Genomic DNA, 26,160 nt, shown 5'->3' with positions numbered 1-26,160 from the left:
TTCCTAACAATGACTGTAAACAAGCCATAGCCCTAACAAGCTAATTAAGGTCTGAGACCTTGATAAAAGTTATCTGAGAGCTCAAATCTATTGGGGTGCCCAAACTTTTGCATGCCACTGTATGTACCGGGTGTCTAGGTGAGAAATGAAGTACAAGTAGAGCCAAGCAATGTCATGGAAGCAGAAGCAAATTGCCATCGGTGACGGTGTGAATACAAAGATAAAAACACAGCTCCAGGTCAAAACAAACCTGCAGCTATGAACTCAGCTTCAGACAATTTCAGGATAAAATGGTAACCAGAAAGCTGAGTCTCTGGCAGATTGGAGAAAATCAAGCCCAAAACTTAGAGAATGGTAGCCAGAGATTTAGGTGAACCACAAATCAAGGATTTTAGATGGAAAAGTAAGACTATAATAAGTTCACTGAGATCAATCTTTGATGAGTTTTATTATGTTGTAAGTAGTGAGAACAATACAGGACAGAATTAATCATTGGCAACATTAGTTACTACTGATTATAGGAAAATTGTTTTTGCCAGAAAATCAAGTGAACAATATGTCCTGGAAAAGATGAGCTTCCGATAATTAAAAACACACTGGTGATGTCTCCTTGTATGTTGACTTAATGTTTGCAAATGAATGGCCAAGATTGAAGAACAACTCAACCCAACTATCAACCACCTGAGCTACACATTTTCCGAGTTATTTCCAAGATGAACTTCAACCAGACAGGTGATGGGACAGATTCTAGACTCCGGAGGGAAATGAGGCCTGAGGGTAGAAAAACAGGAAGTATTTGGGATGCTTGAGCTTGGTGGGTAAGATGAAGGGAGAGAGGCAGGGTGCAAAAGCAGATAGATGAATACTTCTGATCAGTATCCCAAAAATATACGAGCTTACTTTTGGAGAAGAACATGGAGAAGGTAGGGAGGGTAATTAGGAAGACAAGCATGGTAAAGTGAGGCAGAGGGTTTCTCCCAACAACCAATCTTAGCAATTGACAGTTGTAAACTAGAGTGTTTATTGTTGTGTAGTTTTATGGTGAACGGAGCAAGACCGAGGGGATGGAAGGGTGTGGAGGTTGGGGCTGGTGTGACTCCTGGCATGGATGCAGGGGTGTTCATAAAGGAAAAATTCAGTCAGAATTACCACAACTAGCATTAGTCAGATCCTAGTGATAAAATATGTTCAAAATACAACAGGATAGAATTGAGTAGCTGTAATTTCCAATCTCAGCACCTCTCATGGCTAACTTGCAAACAGCTGCTCTCTAGCTAAATGCTGATTTGGCTGTTCATATGAATGAAGGCATGCATCTATATTTTCATTTCTCGTGACACTAAGGGCTTAATTTTCCCAGCAATATTCTACCAGTGTGCCTTCAGGCTAAATCTTATCACGTGCTCACCAGCTAAGAGTCCGGAACCATGGCAGATGGTAGGAGTGATAAACGTTGTAACCAATGAGAATAATCTCATGAAAGCATTTGATCTGTACACACAGAACCTAAAGAATTGACAGAAAAACAAGAAACTCATGATTTTGGTTTGTTCAAAGTTACATTTGAGCCTGATCACATGCAACATTTGAAGAAATTGACAAAGAGTTGCATAAATTTTCACAATGATTGGTAAATTTCAACATACTTTTATGAAGGTGTAATATTTAGTTTGGGATACATTATAACCAAGGAAATGTTTTGGTTTCAGATATACTATGAACTCCTCACACAACATTCCCATTACAATCATCTAGTATACCACACCACCACCTTTGACAACACACACAGTTGTATTCACACAGGATCCCAGACTTAACTCTGATGTAGAGTCAAGTTCAGATGTGATATACAATGTGACATTAGCCTGGAAATACCTGTTTGAATTTAATCTGTCAAAGCTTAAAGAATGCAAATCATGTTTCTGTCTAAAAATATGTTGGTTAATATTTGACTTAAAAATTTTACTCAAAGCAATGTTATGTGAACGTCATTAACTCTATGTACACAATGCAGAATGCAGATAATCAAATTTTATTTCTCACATGACATAATCAACAGATGCTCCTTCACATTATTTGACGTGCCAAGGTCATTCATTTTCATTGTGCTCCAGGAGAATGTCTGAAGTATTATTACTTGGCAACTTCACTTCATCAGGCTGTCAATCATACTGATGTCAACATTCACTGTCTATCCTTAAGTCAACAAACAGGTTTGCTTCTCTTTAAAAAGAATGGTAGTTTCACTGATGAAATCAAACATTCACAGAGCTGCAGTTTTTTTTAAACTGGGTGTTAATTTTTAAACAATAAGATTTGAGGGGATCTTGCTATCTCTGTATGCATTTTCAGATCCTTCCTGATTTATTATACCTGCTATTCTAATACATCAAATTCAACTTTAGAGCTCAAAGTAACAAAACCCCCTGTGATCTGCGGTTAAACCTCTTTTGCTCATCTAGCATTGTGCACAATAGATCATCTTTAGTTTAATTATTGGTTTGCACTGTGACGACAAACCAAGTTATCAGCCGATTGATGCTAATGAGAAAGATAAGGGAGACAATGGAGAAACGTTCAAAATGTTATTGAGAGAGGAGAGAGAGATAATGGAAAAGAAACACAGTTCAGAATATTTACAGACCGGTTGCTTTGAACCTGAACTGTTTGAAGTTTGATGGACAGGCGATACCCCAGCAGGGGGATAAAAAGAACAGGTTCGCTAAGGCACGGGACACACCACGAGATCACGAGATAACGAGACCCTGGAAGAGCGGTGTGCCCCCACAAGTTGGTGGGAGTTTGGAGGACCGGTTTGCGGAAACTGACCATAGACTCACAGGGTGTAGAGGTATGATCGGTGGGAACTTGGTGTGTGTGTCCGCCCTTGCCTGGGTGCAGGGTTCACCACAGAAGAATGGGCGTATCCGGAACGGAGGGGTCACAGTTGGTGACCACAGCGAGATAGAAGACATAAAAGGGTCCGCCCGAAGCCAACTGCGAAGAACATCAAAGATCTGCCTGAATCAAGTTTGCATCCCTCCCCCCCCACTCTCTCTCCAACGGCACAACAGCGATTACTGCGAACTGTACTAAGCTGAACTGAACTCTGCATCACTTAAGACTGATCATTTTACCCCTAGACTGCGACAGAGCTTGGTTGATTCCTATTACCCTAGTTCTGTGTACATGTGTGTTTTATCATTGCTAACCTGTTGCACTTATATCCTTACGATTAGAGTACTGTGTTACTTATTTCTTTAATAAAACTTTATTAGTTCCCAGTAATCCAGACTCCAACGAGTGGTCCATTTCTGCTGGTTTGGCAACCCAGTTACGGGGTATGTAACAGCACTGAGACAGCTGACCTCAGTTGGGGTAATGATTTGTGGTATAATCATACAACAATTAGAGTATCAGTGAGGAAGGACCAAAATCCATCACGATTCCGGCTAGTGATTATCGTACACCAGACATGATTGACTAATTATGGCATCAAGAAAGAATAGCACTAGGCTTCATGTAATGCAGCCCACGGTCAAAATCCTGCTGTCCAAGAAGTGGTCTGGGTTCCCGTCATGGGGTTGATTTGTATACTAAAATCCATTTCAGACTGGAAACCACAAATATCGAGGCTGACATTCAGTACTGAGGGAAGGTTGTACTAGGAAATGCCATCCTTCAAGGGAGGATGATAAAGGGTCTTGGCTCAAAATGTTGACTCTTTATTCCTCACTATATATGCTACCTGACCTGCAGAATATCTTCTCATTTTCTATTTTTATTCTGATTACCAGGATCTGTAGATCTTTCTGCTTTTCCACTAACAGATCATTAGTCATTTATCCTTGCGGAGTGCAAATTGTCTTACACATTTCCAAATATTTTGTAAACAGTTGAATACACTTCTGGGTGTTCTGAGGTTGTGAAAGGGCACTTTAAAAATAGAAGTTCAATCTTTGGCAATGCCACTGTAGGACAAGTGACCTTCAAGGTGCCAAACCCCTATATTGGCCAAAATCTTTTTAAGGAGACAGGAGGAAACAGGAAGTAAAATGATTTATTGAACATTCAGGAACACAAGAGCTTGAAGTTGGTTCACAGCTAAGTGGAATCATAGAAATCAACTTTAATTGAGTAACCCTAAAAAATGGTGCACAGACCAAATTAACAGAGGATGATTAAACGTTCAAAACTGTAACTTACGATCATCATCAAAACCATGGGTCCTAGGTAGATGATCAAGAAAAAGAACGCAATCATGGCCAGAGTCAGAATTCCTCGTACCCACCAATTCTTCCATCTATCAAAAAGAAAACAAATTTGATTCCAACTTTAAGGATTAAATCCACATCACAAATGTGATTTCTATTCAATTCCTTTGCTTAATTTTTCAGTTTCCCAAATGTGGTGGTGTTCTATTACCAAACTCACCAAATGGAATACCCATGCTGCAGCACTGGTTTTCTGCTCACATCAAAATTAACACTTGCACTTGATCCCATTAATGTCCCTGATAAGCAAGCTTGGCATAGCTCAACATCATTTGTCCGTCAAATTGCAAGTATAATGCCTCAAGATTAAAGCGAACTAACTGCTATGTACGTGTTTTACAGAGAGAAACCCAAGGAGCACAACAACAAATATTTGCGTAGTTGTTAATACTGTACCTCGAAGACAATCCTGACAGAGCCTTGTTCAGTACCTCTGGAGTGTTATCAACCGGGGGACGAACATCCGAGCTCCCTAATTCAGTTTTCACCTCATTTCCAGTTGTCAGCAATTCACCTTCCTAAATTAAAATAAGATCCAGCAGTTAACAATTGACTTAAAGGAGTAATGCTAGATAGGGGAAAAAGGTTACCCAACATCTGAGAAAGAGTTAAGAGTTTGTGAAACATTATGTATAGGCACAGGAATCCAACCTTCTAATTTCTAACATCATGAGGGTCAAAACTCTTAATAGTAGTATTTCACTTAACGTGGCACCAAGTAGCCCTTGCAAAATTGAAGTCAATAGGCATCAGGGAATAACTCCTCACCACTGGGAGATATACGCCTCACACAAAAGAAGGTGGTAGTGGATATTGGAGTTAAATGATCCCAGACCCAGGTCATCATTCCAGGAGTCCCTCAGAGTGATCTCCGAAGCCTAATCTATAGAATCTATGTGGAAACTATAGAAAGGGTGCAGAGGAGATTTACAAGGACGTTGCCTGGATTGGGGAGCATGCCTTACGAGAATAGGTTAAGTGAACTCGGCCTTTTCTCCTTGGAGCGATGGAGGATGAAAGGTGACCTGATAGAGGTGTATAAGATGATGAGAGGCATTGATCATGTGGCTAGTCAGAGGCTTTTTCCCATGGCTGAAATGGCTAGCACGAGAGGGCACAGTTTTAAGGTGCTTGGAAATAGGTACAGAGGAGATGTCAGAGGTAAGATTTTTTACGCAGAGAGTGGTGAGTGCGTGGAATGGGCTGCCGGCGATGGTGGAGGAGGCGGATAGGATAGGGTCTTTTAAGAGACTCCTGGATAGGTACACGGAGCTTAGAAAAATAGAGGGCTATGGGTACACCTAGGTACTTTCTGTGGTAAGGACATGTTCAGCACAGGCTATGTTAATCATACTTAACTGTTCCAGTAATTACACACTTCCATCAGAAAGTCGGAAGTGAGCATGATCATCAATCATTGTACAACGTTCATTTCATTAGCACACTACAACGAATGAAGGTGTCCAGCCTCTGTCCAGTAAGACCTCCACAATACTCATATGAACTGATGCTGCAAGTAACATTCCTGCTGTGAAAGTGCTACACAATGACCAACTCCAGTAAGACAGAATTTAACCAGTTACACTTGACATTCAATAAAGTTATTGCCATAGATCCTCCCATCATCTTTATTGCAGTGAATTGGATCAGCCATATAAATTTTAGAAAAACATAGAAAACCTACAGCACAATACAGGCCCTTCGGCCCACAAAGTTGTGCCGAACATGTCCCTACCTTAGAAATTTCTAGGGTTACCCATAGCCCTCTATTTTCCTAAGCTCCATATACCTATCCAAAAGTCTTTTAAAAGACCCTGTCATATCCACCTCTACCACTGTTGCCAGCAGCCCATTCCACGCACTCACCATTCTCTACGTAAAAAACTTACATCTGACATCTCCCTTGTACCTACTCCCAAGCACCTTAAACCTGTGCCCTCTTGTGGCAGCCATTTCAGCCCTGGGAAAAATCCTCTGACTAGCCACACGATCAATGCCTCTCATCATCTTATACACCTCTATCAGGTCACCTCTCATCCTCCATCGCTCCAAGGAGAAAATGTCGAGTTCACTCAACCTGTTTTCAAAAGGCATGCTCCCCAATCCAGGCAACATCCTTGTCAATCTCCTCTGCATCCTTTTTATGGTTTCCACATCCTTCCTGTAGTGCGGCAACCAGAAGTTCCTTTAAATCAAAGAAATGGGCGTTCTATACCAAGTGACACACTTCCTGACAGCACAAAGCCTTTTTACAACTTTAAAAAACAGAGGGCGAGGGCAAATTCTCCACTTGCCTTGATGAGTTCAGCTTCAACCATGCATTCCCTGGTTGGCACTCAAGTACCACCCTGAGTCGTCATTTGCTCTACCGGCATCTAAGTAATAGCTGCAGAGGTATTACTTAACTGTATCATCTCAAAATGAACTCCAAAAATCCACTTAGTATTTCCCAAACTCATAGGCTCTCCCACAATGAAGGACAAGGAACAAAAGGAACATTGGAGCCCCACCACCTGCCGCCTACCTTCCTAAACTGAAAATATGTTACCGTTCCTTTGTTATCACTGGGGCTAAATCCTGGAACTCCCTACCGCACGGTACTGTGGAGAACCTTCACAAAGAAGACAGCAAATAATTCAAGAATGTGTCTTACCACAAACTTCTCCAAGAGCTACTGGAGCAAACAATAAATAATGGCCTTGTCAGCAGTATTTACATCTTTAAAATCAAAAAATTAACAAGCATATATAACTTCTGGATATGCTTTTCCTATTAACACCAATTTACAACTGGCTGACATTATAAGAAAATCCAAGTATAGTTTACTGGGGCTTGTCAAGGAAGAGGATATATTTTACTAACACAACTATATTTATCCAGAGACCTGGGGCATTCCTGTGCTGGGTCTTTGCAAAACACGACAGGGAAAGTGAAGCTTTTTCTTCTTCTAGGAAAGCTGGTCATCATACCTCATCCACATTCCCATCTCTACCAAGAACTACGAATGTCCCTCAATATAACCAATGACGTTCTGAGATCTGCTGTCACTGGGTGAAGGTATTCATAAAATCCCAGTGTGAATGGAACTCAGAAACATAATGGAGGCTGACTATTAAATATGAAGTCCGGTTGTTAAATTCCGATCCAATTCAAGTTTCAATCTTCACTACATGAGAAATTGGTTGGGAACACAGAGAAATACATCCTGAATATAATGATGCAGGGCCGTGTGAATAAAACTGTGCTTGTACTGAATCTGCAAAGATTTATTGTATTGGTGCCACATTGTCCAAAATATTACTGTGACTTCCAATAAATTTAAAACTAAAGGCAACAGAACTTAAGCAAATGAAGCTACAAAAACTTGCTGAAATAGGCTTTGTATGAGTTGTATCCATGTTATTTTCTAATCCATGGATGACCAACAAAATTCTAAAGCCAACTAATGCAATCCAACTCACCATTATGATGAAGACACTGCTCTATTTCCTGCAACATACAGCACTGCTTATCTCTCAGCATTTGCCTCTGAAATTATTTTAGTTAACAGTACAGGCACAAGGGAAAGAGGGAAGGAGACATCTATAGTTTGATATCATAGAGACATAGAAAAGTACAGCACAGAAACAGGCCCTTCAGCCCATCTAGCCATCTATAGGAAGAGGGGAATTTCAACTGAAATGAAAAGAGCAAGGTACGGAATTGCTTCACAAGTTTCTACATAGCTTCTACATTTGACTTTCTATTTTTGTTTGAAAGTGTGCTTATCCTGCTTGCTCAAATGTTTTACATTTCTCACTGACTCATGCAATTCTTTGTCCTAATTTGGTCTGAGAACTGCCTTGATTGATGTTTTTATTAGATGAGAAAGATTCAGCTTATTTCCCACATGACAGTGTTTCTTGATCTGTTTGCTAGAGTGGGTCACGTTTCCAACTCTCAGGGTTACCCACACAATTTACTTCCCATGTATCTATTAAAATGTATTTTTACACCTGATATCCAACAGTAATGCAAGTGAAATCAGTATTTTGTAATACCTCTTACTTCAGAGTGACGAGACACAACCAAGTACACTTCAAAAAAACCCAAAACTAAGGGAACGCTTAATAACTATTGAAATAAATCTGCAGAAGAGCTGGCAGATTTCCTTGCTTGTGGAAAAAATACAGTCTTTCTCTGGGATCCTGCAGCCCAATGAAATAGAATCAGCAAAGTCAGAGGTGAGAGCCATTGCCTGCAGTATTTGGATGTCAGCAGGTCAGTACTGCCATTATTCTCTTGGCTATTGAAGCAGCAGCAGTGAGGATGATGCAGTGCCTAGAGGTTAAAAACTAATGCCATAAGCTCAAACTTCTCTTCAAAGGCATCACCAAATGCTGCACAGCGCCCTTCTTCCCATGCAGTATTTGTGTGCACATGTAGAGTGTCAAACTCAAACAGGCTTTTGGTTATAATGACCAATCTGACTGAAAGTCTTCGCCCATTTTCACAGGGCCTCCAGCAAAGGAAACTGGACAATGATCAGGTGCCATCCCTTTAGTCTGATTAGTCAACAGAACAAATTGAGACTCTATTTCTGCTAGTCTTAGGACAAATGCCTTGTTGAATGTCATTGTGTGCCTGCCTAGTATATTGCAAACAACATGTACTTATAAGGAAACATCTGCTGTCATCATAAGATCCCTGACCTCACTCTGTTTTGAAGACCATTGGAAATCACCAACCCAAAAGATTTTGAGAAGTTCCATTTGAGAAAATCAAAAATAAATTGACCATCACACCAGTTATAGGTAATATCAGCTATACAAATTATAACTGGCTAGTAGGCTGCAGAGACTGTGATAAGCTAACCCAATCCTTCAATATCCAGCAAGGACTGGTGACGTCCAACCATAGTTCAAAGCAACACTCACAAAATGCTGGAGGAACTCAGCAGGCAAGGCAGCATCTGTGGAAAAGAGTAAACAGTCAATGTTTTGGGCTAAGACCTGGCCCAAACGTCAACTGTTTACTCTTCTCCATAGATGCTGCCTGGCCTGCTGAGTTCCTCCGACATTTTGAGTGTGATGCTTTGGACTTCCAGCATCTGCAGATTTTCTCATGTTTGTGACAGTTGAAAAGTTGAAAGAGAGTTAGTTTTTCATGATACCTGGAAAAAACACCCTCAGTGAATTCTTGATGGTCAAGTCTGAATGAATTATCCAGACCCGGACAAAGAGAACAGCATTTCAGTGTGCAAAAAAAAAGGTGTTTCATCATCTGGCCTTATTGATAGAGGGTGTAATTTGTTTTTTACTTATATAAAATCACATAAAGCATCAGTACATTGAAAATACAGATGATTGTGAAATTGGTGACAAAAAAATGATATTTAAATTCAGAATTTCCTTTGAAGTCCAATCACAAAATACAGTTATGAAATTTAAATGAGTCAATTGCTTCACCGCAACATGTAGCTCTCTTATGCAATGGACAGGTTAAACCCCCTTATATTTTTTTTTTATCAATTATATAATATTCATGGTCACTTTCTGGTCTATTCCATCTCTCTATTCCTCATTTCTCTCCACCACCATCCGTATAATTGAGTTGTGATTCTGCAGAAGGCTGATGTGCTTGTCCACCACTAGCTTCTGTACTGTATGCATCCAAACCAAGGCTGAATTGGTCCTCAGCCTTCTACACTCAGGCACAGTTACAGCAACTGCAGCTAATCCATGTCTACAATCTAGAAATCATTCAGCATAGAACACAATTAATAGGGACACACCTTGGCAAAATCCCACGTGTGCAATTTTTCAGATGACACTCCCCTTACGTGATATAATAAACATCAATCTATTCCAATCATAAGGTTGGTATGATTCAGGGAAGAGCAAGGGGCTGGCCTTATATACCCGGCATCTTTGCTAAGAAAAATGATTAAGTGCTTGCTAATTACTTCATGAGGAGTTGTAACAAACTACTGTGTTTATTGCCATCCATTTCACTAAAGTATTGCTTTCACTTCAAAAGTAACTCATTCTTTTAAAATACACTAAAATAATCAGGAGATGTGTAAAATTTCTTTCCTTGCCTCTAGTCTTTCACATCTCAGATACATTTTCAGATTTCTCTTTAATTCGCTGCTCTGAAAGATTCTGGAAACTATGGTCACCATCCCATCTGTCCTGAAACCATTTAGGTTTCAAGGAAGGCCTCGCATGTGGTCAGAACTCTAGCTACTTCATGTCATACCATCAAAGTAAGAGAAGGGTATGCTATGTGCATCCAGAAAAATTTGAATAACCACTATAGTTTGGGTTTAATTATTTTAATGTAGACATGGACAGATCTACCAGTGATTAACAGCAATCTACATGAGGCAATAATTTAGAGAAACCCTACAGCTGCAACATTTTCAGCATTGGGTAGTATTACATCTCTTTCAAGAAATGGGCCCGCCATAACTGATTGCGTTAAATGGGCAATACCAATGACACTCTGACTACCGTCTCAAGCCACAACTTATTCTTTGATATACAGCTTGAGACTCTTCCAAGACATCCTGTTTGGGATCAGAATGTGGAATGTTATTATACTAGGCCATAATGATTTTACTGTTTCCCATTATACATTGCTAACATAAGTTAAAATTCAATTATAATTCTTTGAACCATCACGTGCATTCCTTTTGTGAATGTTAAAACACTCCGCGGTGAGCATTAAACATGGCAAAAGCAAAAAGGAAAGTACAAAGACAAAACCAGATCTTTTCCAGAAGGGTGAGAAGAGTTCCTTTGTGACCAGGAGTGGAGGTAAATGTGTCTGCTTAAAAAGCATCAATACTTTTGACCATTTCAGCAAAAAAAAAGATGAAAAACCACAGGTGAATTTGACTTCCACTACAACACACAAAGGTGACCTGCAAATTGCTTTCACAAGCATACAACACAACTCTATGGAACTTAAGGCTCATCACACTGACAGCCAGGAATTAAAATACATGCAATAAATACCTTAAGCTAAATTTAGTTTTAATTGCACTGAAGATACTTATTTGGTATAAAAATAGTGCATTTTGCAATATATTCTGTAGTTACAATTTAGTGTGGTAATAACTTTGGAAGGTCAAATTTAAAGGCAGAGTACTTGGTTAATGACAGGATTCATAACACTGCGGTGGAGAGTGCAACAAACATACATTAGGGACATTTATAAGACTCATATAGGAGCATGGTTGAATGACAAATGGAGGGCGATTGACGAAGGAAGGGTTAGATTGATCTTGGAGTAAGTTAAAAGGTCAACTCAACATTGTGGGTCTGAAGGGCTTGTATTGCAATATATTATTTTATATTGTAAATCTGTTCAATAAACTAATCATGCCTAGTCTTAAATTTCTCTTTTGTTGTACTTAATTTCTGTTCTTGCAACCATTGTTCAACATGTCGTACAATTCCACATTCACTTTTTTAAAAATTTTCACCAGATTTGTTTGATTTTTATCTGCCAAGGCTGTAAGATAACATGCTCTCCTTAACTCTTTCTTCATGTGCATCTTTGATCAGAGTGTCTCCTTGAAGTACCAATAATCAATCCCAGACTTTCCTTGGACATATTGCATGATCCCAATCTTAGGAAAGTCTTGTGGGCCAGTTACAGGATTTGGGTGGGGATGTCGCTGGTGCCCTCAGAGAGAGATCTTAATTTCTAAGACGCCTTTCACAACATCAAAATACTTCTCAATTAATGAGGCATTCGAACATTTCTAATGTATGAAGCATAGCAAGCAATTTGCACAACACACTTCTACAAATATTGATGCAGTAATCATCAAATTGTCCATCCCGGTAACGAAATATTGGCCCTGGGACACCAAAAAGAGCACATCTTTTCTTTCAAACTGCGGCATCGGGTCTTGAACATGACAGAAGAGACAGTGTTCAACCTCAGTACCGTAACTAAATGTCCACTCAAGTCTGTGGAGTGAGTAGCATTCGACCAGAATTTTTCTGGTTGATACTGATGACACACGTCATGAGGCAGCAATCGAGGAAATGTCTTGGGATCTAATGACTTAAAGACGAGTGTGGGGTGCAGAATGGCGGGATGAAGGGCATGAATAGTGATGCAGACTTAGATGTGGATGACGAATTTGGGGATGGAATTTGAGGAATAGGGAGGGGGATAAACAGGGTCACTGGATTGGAAGAGGGATACGGGGGGGTCACTCAGGAATAGCGTGGACACTTGGGAATGGGGGGAAACCGAGGAAAAGAGGTGGGGGAGACCTTGGTGTATGCGTGGGGGAAAACCTGGGAAAGGGGGTGCGGGAAGACATGGCTCGTTAAAGGGGCAGGTGAATGTACATCGCCTCGCCGATCGCGCCTCTTACCACCAACTCGGTCAGTGGATCCTGCGAGTCATCGCGGGCCCTGCGCCTCAGCTCCGTCATGTCGTTCTGCTTCTCCCTCGGCGCCCTGGCTGATTCGGCGGAGAGCACGGGCGCGGCCTGCGATCTGTCGCTGTCACTAGCCAACGAGCTTCAGGCCCCGGCGTCGGGAGTGACAGGAACCTGCAGCTCCTCAGCAAACACCAAATTGTCTCACGTCCACCCAACGCTTGCCGTCGCTCGAGCTCGACGTCCGGTCCTCCCGGCCGATGGGGCGGCGCTGGAGAGCACCGGCACACGGTCCTCCCAACGGTAGATGTCGCAAGAGAGCACCGACCATCGGTCCTCCCAATGTCAGGGATCGCAGGAGACCTCCGGCTAGGTCCTCCCAAAGCCAGGCTTCAAGGCAGAGCGCCGAACAATGGTCCTCCCAACGATAGATGTCGTGGCAGAGCTCCGAACAACGGTCCTCCCAACGGTAGATGTCGCAGCAGAGCAGCGGACAACGGTACTCCCAACGCCAGGGGTTGGTGATGAGCGACGTTGGGAGAGGTTTCCCTCTCTTCACAAGAAATGATAAGACAACAATCATAACTTCAGAGGCTAGAGGACGCCGGCTCATAGACCCTGAAGGGTGCTGGGTTGTATTTAAATAGTCTTCCCCTCAGCTGCGCCGGCAACACGGTCCTCCTAACGCCAGGGGATGATAGAGTGCTGGCCAACATCCCTCCCAACACCAGGCAGCGCTGGAGAGCTTAGTCCTCCGACGGGTTCCGGAGCACTTTAAAATACTTTCGTCTTCGAATGCCTTGGGACGGGAGATGATGAGAAATAAATTAAGGAAGTTGGGGATGCAGGAATTCACATTAAAAGGGTTGCTGGGCATGGGTGAGAGAGCACAAGTCCGGGTATTTTTAGCGTTTTTAAGGGGTACAGGGATTTTTTATAGAATATGACGAATAAACAGGAATAGGATACTAGGATGGTCAAAGATGGGAGGGTGAAGTGTAGGTTTGTGTATATATATATATATATATGTGTGTGTGTGTGTGTGTGTGTGTGTGTGTGTGTGTGTGTGTGTGTGTGTGTGTGTGTGTGTGTGTGTGTGCGCGCGCGCGCACGCGATTGGCTGAAGGGATTTAGAATGTATGTCTAGTGCACGTTCTGGAGCAGAGGGTGGCGATAATGCACCATTAAGCTGGATGCCAACCGCCGTAAAACAAGATACAGACAGACAGACAGACTGCCTTGGGACACCCTTGGAAAATGACCATCCCAATGCCAAGCGGCAGTTGGAGAGCGCTGTTCAAAGGGAGTTACCTTCAGCTGCAACTGAACGGGAGTAGAGCGCTGTGTAACGGTCCTTCTAATGCTGTTCTGCTAGGAGGCAGAAAAAAGAGCAAACACAAAATACTCTGCAGATGCTGGGATCAAAGCAACACACAACACGCTGGAGGAACTCAGCAGGTCGGGCAGCATCTGTGGAAACGATCAGTTGACGTTTCGGGCCGGAACTCTTCATCAGGACTGTAGAGGGAAGGGGCAGAGGCCCTATAAAGAAGGTGGGAGGAGGGTGGGAAAGAGAAGGCTGGTAGGTTCCTGGGAAAAACCAGTAAGGGGAAAGATAAAGAGGTAGGGGAGGGGAAGCAGGGAGGTAAAGGAAGAGCATTCTCCCAGTGCCGAGGTTTAGGCATGAGAGATGAAAGGCATTTAAGTCAGTTCTTCCAAACTTGCATGTTTTGTTTTAATAGGGTTTTTTTTAATCACCCTTCAAGTCAACCAAACTCCAAATATAATTCAGCATTGATATTGACATTTCTCTTGTTGACCCCCATGTTGCCCAAAGCATCTACTTTGCTATAGGTTCTATTCTTCTATTGTTCATAAGCGGTATTATTATATACTTAGATTATAGATAGAACAGCACAGAAACCGGCCATTCGGCCCATCTAGTCCGCGCCGAACCATTTAAACTGTCTACCTGCACCGGGACCATAGCCCTCCATACCCCTACCATCCCTATACGTTTCCAAACTTCTCTTAAACGTTATTTTAAAATTAGATATAAAAACGAAAGTTATTTTAAGATGTGCAATTATTGCATTCTGACAAGGAACATAATAGAAACACAGTTAATGCTTTCCCCAGGAATGTATACCAATCCACACACTAATGCATTTATACTGTTATAAAATATTGCTGTATCAATTTTATGAATATTGTTGTATCGTTCGATTGATGAACGTCTGTAATTCATTGCAGAAGCTTGTTAGCTTAAAATTGTACATTTTCGATTAGTGTTTGAGCAGTCGCAGTTGTGCAGCGGAAAACAACCTTAAAAGATCATAAAATAATATTTTCTATTTGAAACCTATTGGTGTCGTTTGATATTAATCTGCTTATGTCATTTTCAAGGAATATCGATATTTAGATTAATCGCGGCCGTATCGGGAAAATATGATTCAAGTACATCTTTAATAATAAAAGTTTTTAGATTATTACTGCACGTCATATTTAAAAATGAGACGTAATTTCGCGCCGTTGCCATATATGGAACGAACGATTTGCATAAGGTTATATCAGGAAGTGAGCGTGCGGCAGGCCTGTTCATTTGCTGGTGAGATCGGGAGTGGGTCGTTGTCTGCTTGCTGCAGTCTTTTCCATTAAACTTCAGTTTTATTTTGTCTTAGTCTGTTGCAAGTGTTTCATAGTTATTTGTAAAGATGTTCGAGGCTCGCTTGGTACAGGGTAGCATCCTGAAGAAGGTGCTAGAGGCCCTGAAGGATCTGATCACCGAAGCTTGTTGGGACATCAGCTCGACCGGCATCAGCCTGCAGTCCATGGACAGTTCGCACGTCTCCCTGGTTCAGCTCACCCTTCGCAGCGACGGGTTCGACACATACCGTTGCGACAGAAATCTATCCATGGGGGTAAATCTCAGCAGGTGCGTGCTTTTGCAGAAGAAAACAAAATAGTGCTATTTTGTGTTAGAAATACGTTATATTACATGCAGGAGTAAGGTGGGCCTAATCTTGGGTCATCTCCTAAAAATACATTTAATATCTGCTTGCTTTGAAATCATAAACTTAGCTAAAATTGCAAAAGTGTACCGTGATCTCAATAAAATTCCTTTTGTACAACTTGTATAATATTGTCGGGCAGCTAAAATGGACGCCGCGACTTGCCGTTGACTGAACATAACTTCTAACTGTTTGCATTAAAGAATTGGACATTATTCTTAGTGAAGAGAATTTTGGATTGGGGTATCCGGGCTACTCAGCTGCATTGCCCGGGTGCCCATTTCCCTCCGTTTTTGTTACAAAAAGGCGCCACCGGCACGGCTGTGACGTCAATTGCGCGCGAAAGGACAAAGGCCGGGTTGGCGGGAATATGCCCAGGCTTGTTACAGTTCCTTGATTAAAATGGGAAATTTCAACTATTTTCATCCTGTTTCAAAATTGAAACTTCTTTTTTCTTCTTTTACACCCACGCCTGCAACACTTTCAAGAACGGGGACTATTCAATAATTAGTCTGCTCTACCGTTGAAGTAAATTGTATGTTAACCCTAACCTAACTCCATGTAGCGCATTACGTCTATCTGTTATAACTTACTGGCGAGGCGAATAAGTTAGCCGTTGGGTGCAGTCTGCAATTAATTGCCGTATTGAAATAAATCTTGAAGGATTTTGACGGGATAATAAAGAGTGTGTTTCATCTTGCAGGAAAATCTAGGACTACTAATCGCAGTTTAAAAATACCCAGTTCCCAATTTAAATTGGGTGATGAATTTTTTTTTTGCAGACAGTGAAGAATCTGCAATACCTCAAAAGGCAGTGGAAGCAGAGTTTGCTAGCTGTTTGATAAGGTTTATGACAACAAGCTGCTGCATATGAGGCTGCTTAACAAGATAAGAGCCTATGGTATTACGGGAAAGGAACTAGCATAGATACAAGATTGGCTGACAGGAGGCAGAATGGGTTTAGAGGGGAACCTATTCTGGTTGCCGGTGGCTAGTGGTGCACTTCAGGTGGTCGGTGTTGTATGTCAATGGTCTCGGTGATGGGATTGATGGATTTGTGGCCAGGTTTGTGGGAGAATGGGTAAGGAAGTGGTGTAGGGAAGTTCATGGTCATGCACTTTGGTAGAAGATACTCTGTAAAGGTATGGACTGTTCCAAATGGGTAGAAAATCGGAAGGACTTGGGAGTCTGTGTGCAGGATTTCCTAAAGCTTAACTTGCAGGTTGAGTCAGTGGTAAGGAAGGCAAATGCTATGTTGGCATTCATTTCCAGAGGACTAGAATACGTAGTGGAGTTTAGAAAAAACTGGGAATGGGATGGGGAGGGGAGTGTCTTGTTGGAACTCTGGATAGGGTGGATATGACGAGGATGTTTCCTATGGCGGGGGGAGGGGGGAGTATAGGGCCAGAGGGCACAGCTTGAAGAGCGGTGAGTCCATTTGGAACAGATGAGTGAGAATTTCTTTGGTCAGAGATTGGTGAATCTGGAATTCATTACCGCAGGTGGCTATGCAGGCCAAGTCATTGAGGAAAGTTAAGGCGGATGCTGATAGGTTCTTGATGAATCAGAACGCCAAAGGTTATGGGGAGAAGGCAGGTGATTGGGATGGAGAAGGGTAACAAATCAGCCATGGTGGAATGATGAAGCAGGCTATGGGCCTAAATGACCTAATTCTGCTTCCATGTCTTAATGGTCTTGTGAAAGGTTACAGCATTAGATTAGAATACAGCACTAGGTTTGTATGGTCCTATTGGATGACAGAGCAAGGTTTAACGGCCTTCCACTGATCCTAATTTGTACGTTTGTTTGGCAAACTATCGACCTTCAGGTGCAAGTTTTCCTTCTATGATTCCACGGCCACAAGAAGGGTGACACAGCTACTATGAGCTGCTGCCTCCTAACTCTTAAGAGGTCCACATTCTGACCTCTGGTGCGGTCTGTGTGGAGTTTGCACGTTCTCCCTTTAGAGCACTGGATTTCCTCCAGGTGTTAAGGTTTCCTCCAGTTTGTAGCTTAATTGACCACTTTGGGTGTTGCTGGGATGGTGGGAGAAAGTGTCAAACGGAGAAATAAGTAGGGGGTGAGATTGATACACCAGCTGGTGTAGACTCAATGAGCCAGAATGACTTCTTATATCATACAGAAATATGCAGTAATGCATTATCAACCCCAAGGACCCTCTGACGTGGTTTAGGCTGAAATGGTAGTGAGTTACCAGGCAATGGATACGTACATCCTGTCAGATGGAACATTATTTGTTCCCCAGCCAAAGGTATCGGTATTTCTGAAGATAAAAGCAAGTTACTGTGAACCAGGGGGCACAGCCTGTTATTTGTTCCTTGTCCAACCAAACATTTTGGAACCAATAACAATGTAGATTAGGCAAAATCTAGAGAGTGCAACAGAGTTTAAGATTGGAGGCATAAGAGACTGAATGTTTAATCGATTATAACCCTTGGCACATCAATAAAAGTAGAAGGTCATGATCTGTCTCCACCGAGCATCACTAGAGCTTCATGGGTTAGCAATAAGCTCGTAAGAATGATGTGTTGAGTGACGATGACTTCGGGCTATCTCTAATACTCTTGTTCCTTTTGTAGCATGTCCAAAATTCTTAAATGTGCTGGCAATGAGGATATCATCACACTGAGAGCAGAGGACAACGCAGACACACTGGCGCTGGTGTTCGAATCACAGAGTGGGTATCAGGCAGTTTGATTCCTTTCTGACGAATGCAGGAAATAACGGTAGTTGGCCATGTGTTCTATTGGGGCATCTCCCAAATTCATTGAAGTGGGTTAGTCCACGCTGCTGATTCTCATATCTTGTGGTGTTCAAAAATCTACCAACTTCAACCTTGACTTGGAGTGAGTATCTCACCTCTCAAGTACAGAATTCGATGGGATTCTTTCAGGTTGAAGCAGCCTATTTAACAAAATAGTGCCACATTGTATACGTAGGCCAAGTGTATTCAGTTACTTTTCTTTTTAAGTGCTATGTGACACATTCTCAGGGCCCTAAATTGTATTGGCTTACCACAGGTGAGGTGCAATCAGTCAGGTTTTCTGACTGAGGTTGAATCGTGGGGGGGGGGGCCGTACCCAATTTTTTATCCTTTTATCAAGGGCAATCTACTTAGTTCAGTCTTTCCCCGCTGGTATGCAAAGATTTTGTCAGATTGCCAGCATGTTATATATTCACATCAAAACAACTTGGGTGTTGCCTCCATAGAAGGGGGTTGCCCTGGATCCATATCTTCTCACACTAATTTACTCCATACTCTGTTCATTTTTCCCACCTGCGCCCTAAAGGCGACTTGCAGCGTGAATTTAGCTGCCAGCCCGTGCATCGTTGAACATAGGGGGATAGTGGAGAAAACGCACATGATCGCAGGGGGGAGGGGCTGGCCTGCCAACTGCACGCTCTTCTGTCCGGTTCATCCTATTGCTCCTGGTTCATTATGTTCTCCAGATTTTTTTTTAACCAAATAACCTGATCTAACTATCAAGTAAACAATCAGATAAAGCAGTTCAACCGGTGGTTAATGTCTTGCCGGTGGATGCGTTTTCTAGTTAATTGTTGTGGTAAAACCACATCTTGAGCATCAGGGTGCCCCTTATTTACGTTCCATAAACAGAAAATCGTTTCTATAGTCCGTACACATCTGTGGTATTCTAGTAAATCTCTTCACGCTGTTCTAACGGTGTGCTGCTAGAGTGCTGAAGATTGCATATAAATGTTGGAATTGTGATTAGGGCTGCTTGGCAGCATAACACTTACGGCACTAGTGACTCCGGTTAAATTCTGCCCCGTAAGGAGTTTGTACGTTCTCCCCGTGACCAGGTGGGTCTCCTCTAGGTGCTCCAGTTTCCTCCCACGTTCCGAAGGCACATGGGTTAGGTTGGTTGGTTGTATGGGTGTAATTGAGTGGTAAGTTTGATGTTTACTATTGACTTCTTTACAGATCAGGAGAAGGTGTCTGATTACGAGATGAAGCTGATGGACTTGGATGTTGAGCAGCTTGGAATTCCAGTAAGTCACTGTGTCAATGTGTGTCACTGACGGAGGGATCTTTGCTTTTGGTCTGCGGTGGTGTGACTGTGTGCTCTGTCCTGGTGCCTTGCAGGAGCAGGAGTACAGCTGTGTGGTGAAGATGCCGTCCGGTGAATTTGCCCGGATCTGCCGGGACCTGAGTCAGATTGGTGATGCCGTTGTGATCTCCTGCGCCAAGGATGGTGTGAAGTTCTCCGCCAGTGGTGAATTGGGAACGGGCAACGTTAAGCTGTCACAGACCAGCAATGTGGATAAAGAGGAGGAAGCGGTGAGTGGCTTTGATCGCTCTGCGAACCATGAGAACCAGAGCTTACTGCAGATGAGCAGATCACCCAACTGGATCAACTAAACGTGTCCATCCATCTACACTCATTGATGCTCCTATCCAATAGCAGCTAGAAATGATGTACCATGATATCCCTTTCATCCTGCATTCACTGGCCATTTTATTAGATACAGCAGTAGAACCTGCTGTGGTCTTGTGCTGCTCTAGCCCGTCCAGTTCAAGGTTCAACGTGTTGTGCATTCTGCACACTGGTATAACACATGCTTATTTGAGTTACTGTCTACTTGAACCAGTCTGGCTGTTCTCTGACCGCTCTCATTCCCAGGGAATTTTCGCCCACAGAACTAATGTTTGCTGGATGGTTTTTGTTTTTTGCGCTCTTCCCTGTAAACACTAGAGACTCGTGAAGATCACAGATCAGTAGTTTTTGAGATATTTAATCCACCCAATCTGGCACCGACAATCATTCCACGGTCAAAGCCACTTCGATCACATTTCTTCCCCATCTGGTCTCTAGCCTGAGCAACAACTGAACTTCCTGACTCTGTCTGCATGCTTTTATGTATTTGAGTTGCTGCCACGTGATTAACGAGCTGGTTTGCCTATCAAAGTGACCACAGATTGTATACCTGCTGTGCTGGGAAATGCTCTCGGGCCAGGTCATTGATTCCTTTCCTTACAGGTCGTTTCAAGCTTATAGCAGTCCACAAATTAGAAATGCTGGCAGGAGCCGAGTGTCCGTAGGGTAGTGGAAGTCTGCAGTGACCAGCAGATCCATTCTGCCCGTCCCCTGGAGTCTTGTCCATATGTACAGGCTAAGCACAAGTCGGGCATTTGTAAGCTGAAGAGACCCTATATTTGTTCATAGATGTGGGTATCTATGGCCCTGGCTATAATCTTTCATCCTTGCTTGACCTGGGGCTGTGCCTTGCTACATTTCAAGGAACAGATTAGAGGGTAATTCTTTTGCTGACTGTAACTTGAAATCGTACACAGACCAGAAACGGCAAGAATTCCAGCTCCCTGGCAGGCTTGAGTGGACAGGTGTAGTGGGGAGGATGGTTAACCACAATTCAATTGCCTTGCTACCACCAACCCAGTACCAGCAATAAATGTTAATTCTTCCAGGTCAACCGACCAGAAACTTGGCCACACAACTTTGCTGCATAGTGATTTCTTGTGACACTGAGTCTAGTTTTCATGTGGGGCAACCGTGGGGTTCTGGGCAGACCTTGTCTAGTGTGCAGGAGGAGGGCCAGTCCTGTGTGTTCACTGAACAATACAGTAATGGGAGTCCTTTTACTGACTTTCCAACTACAAGTACAAGTAACCTGGACTGGCGTGCAGTTGCATTGAGATCCTCACTCTGGCCATGTCCTCTATTGCATGAGGGGTGACTGCAGTCTGTCATGGCTCGCTGCGCCATGCAACAGTCAGGCTGCAAGACTAACACTGCAAACCTGCTTTTCTCCACAGGTGACCATTGAGATGAATGAGCCTGTGCAACTGACTTTTGCCCTACGGTATCTGAACTTCTTCACAAAAGCAACTCCCCTCTCGCCGACAGTCACACTCAGCATGTCAGCGGACATTCCTCTAGGTATGTAATCCAGGACCATTCACCCTGGCAACCAGTGCGCAGTGCTGCCGGGCCTGAGCTTCCCTTTCCGGTGAAGTCCCAGAGGGCAATGAGGAATTGATGATGCATTTGGAGGACGTTCTGACCAAACGTAGTGCTGCTTCAATGGCAAGACTTCTGAACTCGGTGTGAAGCCCTGAAAGTCACAGTGGGTGATGTGTCCAACCGGCTGCTTTTAAAATGTGATTGTTTCTGCCTCACACTCAGAATTCACTCTAAATTCTGGGTTTTTCATGCTCACCTCTACTCCTTCCATTTGCATTAAATCTGAGCCACACCATTTTGACTCTGGTGAAGATGATGGGATCTTCCTATACATCCTCATAATTTTACACTTTCCTTTTGGCCTCTTTTAGACCATAAGTTACAGGAGCAGAATTAGGCCATTTGGCCCATCAAGTCTGCTCTGCCATTAAATCTTAGCTGATCATTTATACCCCCTCCCCATAACCTTCACATTGGCCAATCAAGAACCTGTCTTCACTTTAAATGCACCCACTGACCTGGCCTCCACAGCTGCCTGTGCTCACAAATTCACCATCTTCTGGCAAAAGAAATTTCTCCGCATCTGTTTTAAATGGACATCCCTCTATCCTGAGGCTCTGCCTTCTTGTCCTAGACTTCCCTCGCCATAGGAAACATCCTTTCCACGTCTACTCGGATTAGGCCATACAACGTTCAAAAGGTTTCAATGAGATTCCCCCCTCATCCTTCTAAATTCCAGCGAGTACAGGCCCAGAGCATTCAAACATTCCTTATATGATAACACTTTTAATTCTCGGAATCATCCTTGTGAACCACCTCTGACCCCTCTCCAATGTCAGAATATCTTTCTTGGATAAGGAGCCCAGAACTGTTCACAATACTCAAGATGAGGCTTCACTGGTGTCTTATAAAGCCTCAGCATCACGTCCCTGCTCTTATATTCTAGACCTCTTAGAATGAATGTTAACATTGTATTTGCCTACCTCAACACCAATTCAACCTGCAAGTTAACTTTTAGGGTGTTCTGCACAAACACTCCCAAGTCCCTTTGCATCTCAGATGTTTGGATTTTCTCCCTGTTTAGAAAGTAGTCTACATTTATTTCTTCTACCAAAGTGCATGACCATGCATTTTCCACAATTGTATTTCATTTGCCACTTTCTTGCCCAGACTCCTAAACTGTCTAAATCTTTCTGTAGCCTTCCTGTTCCCTCAACATGCCCCTCCTTCAATCTTTGCATCACCTGTAAACTTGGTAACAAAGCCATTTATTCCATTATCTAAACTATTGATATACAGCGTAGATATAAGCAGTCCCAACTCCGACCCTGCAGAATGCCTCTAGTCACTGGCGGCCAACCAGGAAAGAATCCTTTTATTCTTGCTTGCTTCCTCCTAACAATCAGCTGATGCTTTAACCATACCAGTGACTTTGCTGTAATATCATGGGCTCTTGGTAAGCGGTCTCGTGTGTGGCACCTTGTCAAAGGCCTTCTGAAAATCCAAATACACAGCATCCACTGCATCGCCTTTGTTTATCCTACTTGTGATCTCAAAGAATTCCAACGGGTTCATCATGTAAAATTTTCCCTAAAGGGAAACCATGCTGTCTTGGTCCTATCTTGTCTTGGGTCACCAAGTACTCCATAACCTCATCCTTAACATTTGACTCCAACATCTTCCCAACCACTGAGGTCAGGTTAACTGGTCTATGATTTCCTTTCTGCTGCCTCCCTCCTTAAGGAGTGGAGTGACATTTGCAATTTTCCTTTCCTCCAGAACCATGCCAGAGTCCAATGATTCTTGAAAGACGGTTGCTAATGCCTCCACAATCTCTACCGCCACCACTTTCAGAAGCCTAGGGTGCAGTTCATCTGGTCCAGGTGGCTTGCACCTTTGGGTCTTTCAGCTTTTTGAGCACCTTCTCCCTTGTAATACTAACTGTATTCATTTCTCTTTCCTCCCACCCTTCAATACGTGGCGCGCTGCTAGTGTCTTCCACAGTGAAAACTGATGTAAAATACTCATTTAATTCATCTGCCATCTCCTTGTCACCTATTATTATTTCTCTGGTCTCATTTTCTAGCAGTCCTACATCCACTGTCATCCCATTTTTATTTTTATATATTTGTAAAAGCTTTTTCTATCCACCTTGATACTGTTTGCTAGCTTGCTTCCGTATTTTATCTTTTCCCTCCTGATGGTTCTTTTTTTTAGTTGCTTTCTGTAGGTTTTAAAAAGCTTCCTAATCGTCTATCTTCCTGCTATTTTTGCTTTGATGTATGCCCTCTCTTTTACTTCTACGTTAGCTTTGACTTCCCAGAAACTCAAGCCATTGTTACACTGCTGTCATTCCTATCAGCATCTCTTTCCAATTTACTTTAGCCTACTCCTCTCTCATACCACTGTAATTTCTTTTACTCCGCTACATCTCACTTTATTTTCACCCTATCAAATTTCAAGCTTAACTCAATCATATTGTGATCACTGACTCCTAAGGGCTCCTTTACCTTAAGCTCCCTACTCACTTCCGGTTCATTACATAACATCCAATCCAGTATAGTTGATCCCCTTGTGGGCACAGCGACAAAACTGCTCTAAAAGGCCATCTTCAACAAATTCACTCTCTTGGGGATCCATAATCAACCTGATTTTCCCAATCTACCCACATGTTAAAACATTTCCCATGATTGCCATAACATTGGCCTTTTGACTCGCCTTTTCTATTTCCTGTTATGCCAAAGAATATTCTTTCTTCGTCTTTTTCCTGTGATCTTGCATAAAGATAGTTTTGTTGTCTTAGAAAAGTCTTTATTAACCTGAAGCCTTTCCCTGCCCCCCCCCCCCCCCACTCCTACTGCAAACAGAGGAGTGTATACTTAACCTTATCTGGCCTAATTAATGTTTTGCATGGTGTTTTGGCTCATTCTAGCCAGTCCCTCAGCCAATAAGGCATCCCCTTGATCAGCACAAGTACCTGTTTCACTTCCAAGGGTTAGTAAATTACCTGGGACCCATTGTTCCTCTACACCTTCGAGTGGTTTGGTAGTGATCGTGTAGCCTTTTGTGTATACTGGTTCCAAATGACCTCATTATGATCCTTGCAGCCTTACTGAGCAATCGTGTGATCCTTTATCTTTGATGGAAAGCCATTTGAATCTGAGCACCTGACTCCTTCATTGGCCATGCCAATACAATGGCATTGCTCAAGCTTGATTTGGGATTGTGAAAATTACAGGTCTTAACCTGTTTGGAATGCTATGGTAATTGGTGGGGTCCTGTTAACACTTTTAATATTCAGGATTTGGTTCATTGGATTGGAATACTGCAGCCCAGGAATAGACTATCTGATTGGCTCTTTGGAAAATCTGTCCCATTGTATTCAGGGGTGGGGTGGATCTGTGGAACTTCGGGAGGTTGTAGAGGCTCACCCACTGAGTATGTTCAGGGTAGAGGTGGATAGATTTTTGGGTGTGTAATTAATGAGTAAAAAGTGGCTGACATTGACCATGATCTTTATTAGAACAGCCGGCTCAAAAGGTAAAATTATCTTCTGTTCTTTGGGTTTCACGACCCTAGTGTACACGCGGGACTGAGACATTGCACATTTGAAGTTTAAATGCTCAACAGTTTCAAAATGTGCAGTTTGAGGGAAGTAATCCTCCGTTTCCAGGAAAATAGTTCCAGCATGGCTGGATGAGATCAGAGGGTATTTAATTCTGTTCAGGGGTTGGTGTACATTTCTTCTCTGGGCATGCTGAAATATTCAACCCACAGAAAGTGAGTTAAGAGTGGAGGTGCATGAGCTGTCTAGCACATAAGGGACAAACATACCCAACTGCAGCAAATACAGACTAGAGAACTAAAAATATTATTGATAGTGGAACCTGATATGTAGAGTTGTGTCCCATCACACTTGAGTCAGGCAGAATATTCCAGTGTCTAATGATTAATTTTGGCTTTGCAGTGGTGGAGTACAAGATTGCAGACATGGGGCACATCAAGTATTACTTGGCACCCAAGATTGAAGATGAAGAGGCTTCCTAAAATAAGGAATTTAGATGATGAAGATTGACCATCGGAGGGGAAAACTTGTCATGCAGTTATTGGAGACAACTAAAGATTCTAGGACCAAGTTCAGTGGCCTTGTTTTGTTGACCTACTTGTCCTTTACAGATGTCATGTTCCTATCCTGAGGCTTTTGTAGATATTTTCTGTAAATATGGTATCCAGCATTTCACTTTGTTATAAAGGAGCTTCAATGAAACAGATAAATAAATTGTTTCTGTGTTGTTAACCGCTTGCTTCTTGAATTGGAATGAGCCAAACAAAGGGGAAAGCTCGAGTTTCAGAGCATGTTGGATGATTGGGTTTGGTTCCTGATCTGGCTAGATAAGGACGATGCTGAAAATCTGTTTCATATATGAGTAACTGATCTTGCACCCAACTTGGAGAGTGGAAAAGTTGTTTCACTGGGGCTGTTCCACTCTCTTGATGTCAGACCTCCAGGTCCACTTGGTTGCAGT

General features: G+C 42.6%; 2 protein-coding genes across 2 annotated transcripts in view; one reads left to right on the top strand and one right to left on the bottom strand.

Moving 5' to 3' along the window:
- Positions 1 to 12,921, bottom strand: part of cds2 (CDP-diacylglycerol synthase (phosphatidate cytidylyltransferase) 2) — a 49,365-nt gene extending 36,444 nt beyond the window's left edge. Inside the window, exons 1-4 of the mRNA XM_072266541.1 lie at positions 12,655 to 12,921; positions 4,671 to 4,792; positions 4,207 to 4,303; positions 1,409 to 1,506 (exon numbers count right to left, since the gene is read on the bottom strand). Of these exons, the coding sequence (XP_072122642.1) occupies positions 1,409 to 1,506; positions 4,207 to 4,303; positions 4,671 to 4,792; positions 12,655 to 12,714 (377 nt within the window). The 5' untranslated portion in view covers positions 12,715 to 12,921. The remainder of the gene's footprint in view (positions 1 to 1,408; positions 1,507 to 4,206; positions 4,304 to 4,670; positions 4,793 to 12,654) is intronic.
- A 2,329-nt stretch (positions 12,922 to 15,250) lies between these two features.
- Positions 15,251 to 25,931, top strand: pcna (proliferating cell nuclear antigen). The gene is made up of 6 exons (XM_072266540.1): positions 15,251 to 15,595; positions 18,272 to 18,369; positions 19,636 to 19,703; positions 19,798 to 19,992; positions 21,487 to 21,610; positions 25,602 to 25,931. Exons 1-6 carry the CDS (start codon positions 15,375 to 15,377, stop codon positions 25,679 to 25,681), a joined length of 786 nt encoding a protein of 261 aa, XP_072122641.1. The 5' UTR covers positions 15,251 to 15,374; the 3' UTR covers positions 25,682 to 25,931.
- The last annotated feature ends 229 nt before the right edge of the window (positions 25,932 to 26,160 follow it).

This window comes from Mobula birostris, chromosome 8 (assembly GCF_030028105.1).
Source record: "Mobula birostris isolate sMobBir1 chromosome 8, sMobBir1.hap1, whole genome shotgun sequence".
In the NCBI taxonomy this organism is placed as follows: Eukaryota; Metazoa; Chordata; class Chondrichthyes; order Myliobatiformes; family Myliobatidae; genus Mobula; species Mobula birostris.
This window is presented reverse-complemented; position numbering and strand designations above follow the sequence as displayed.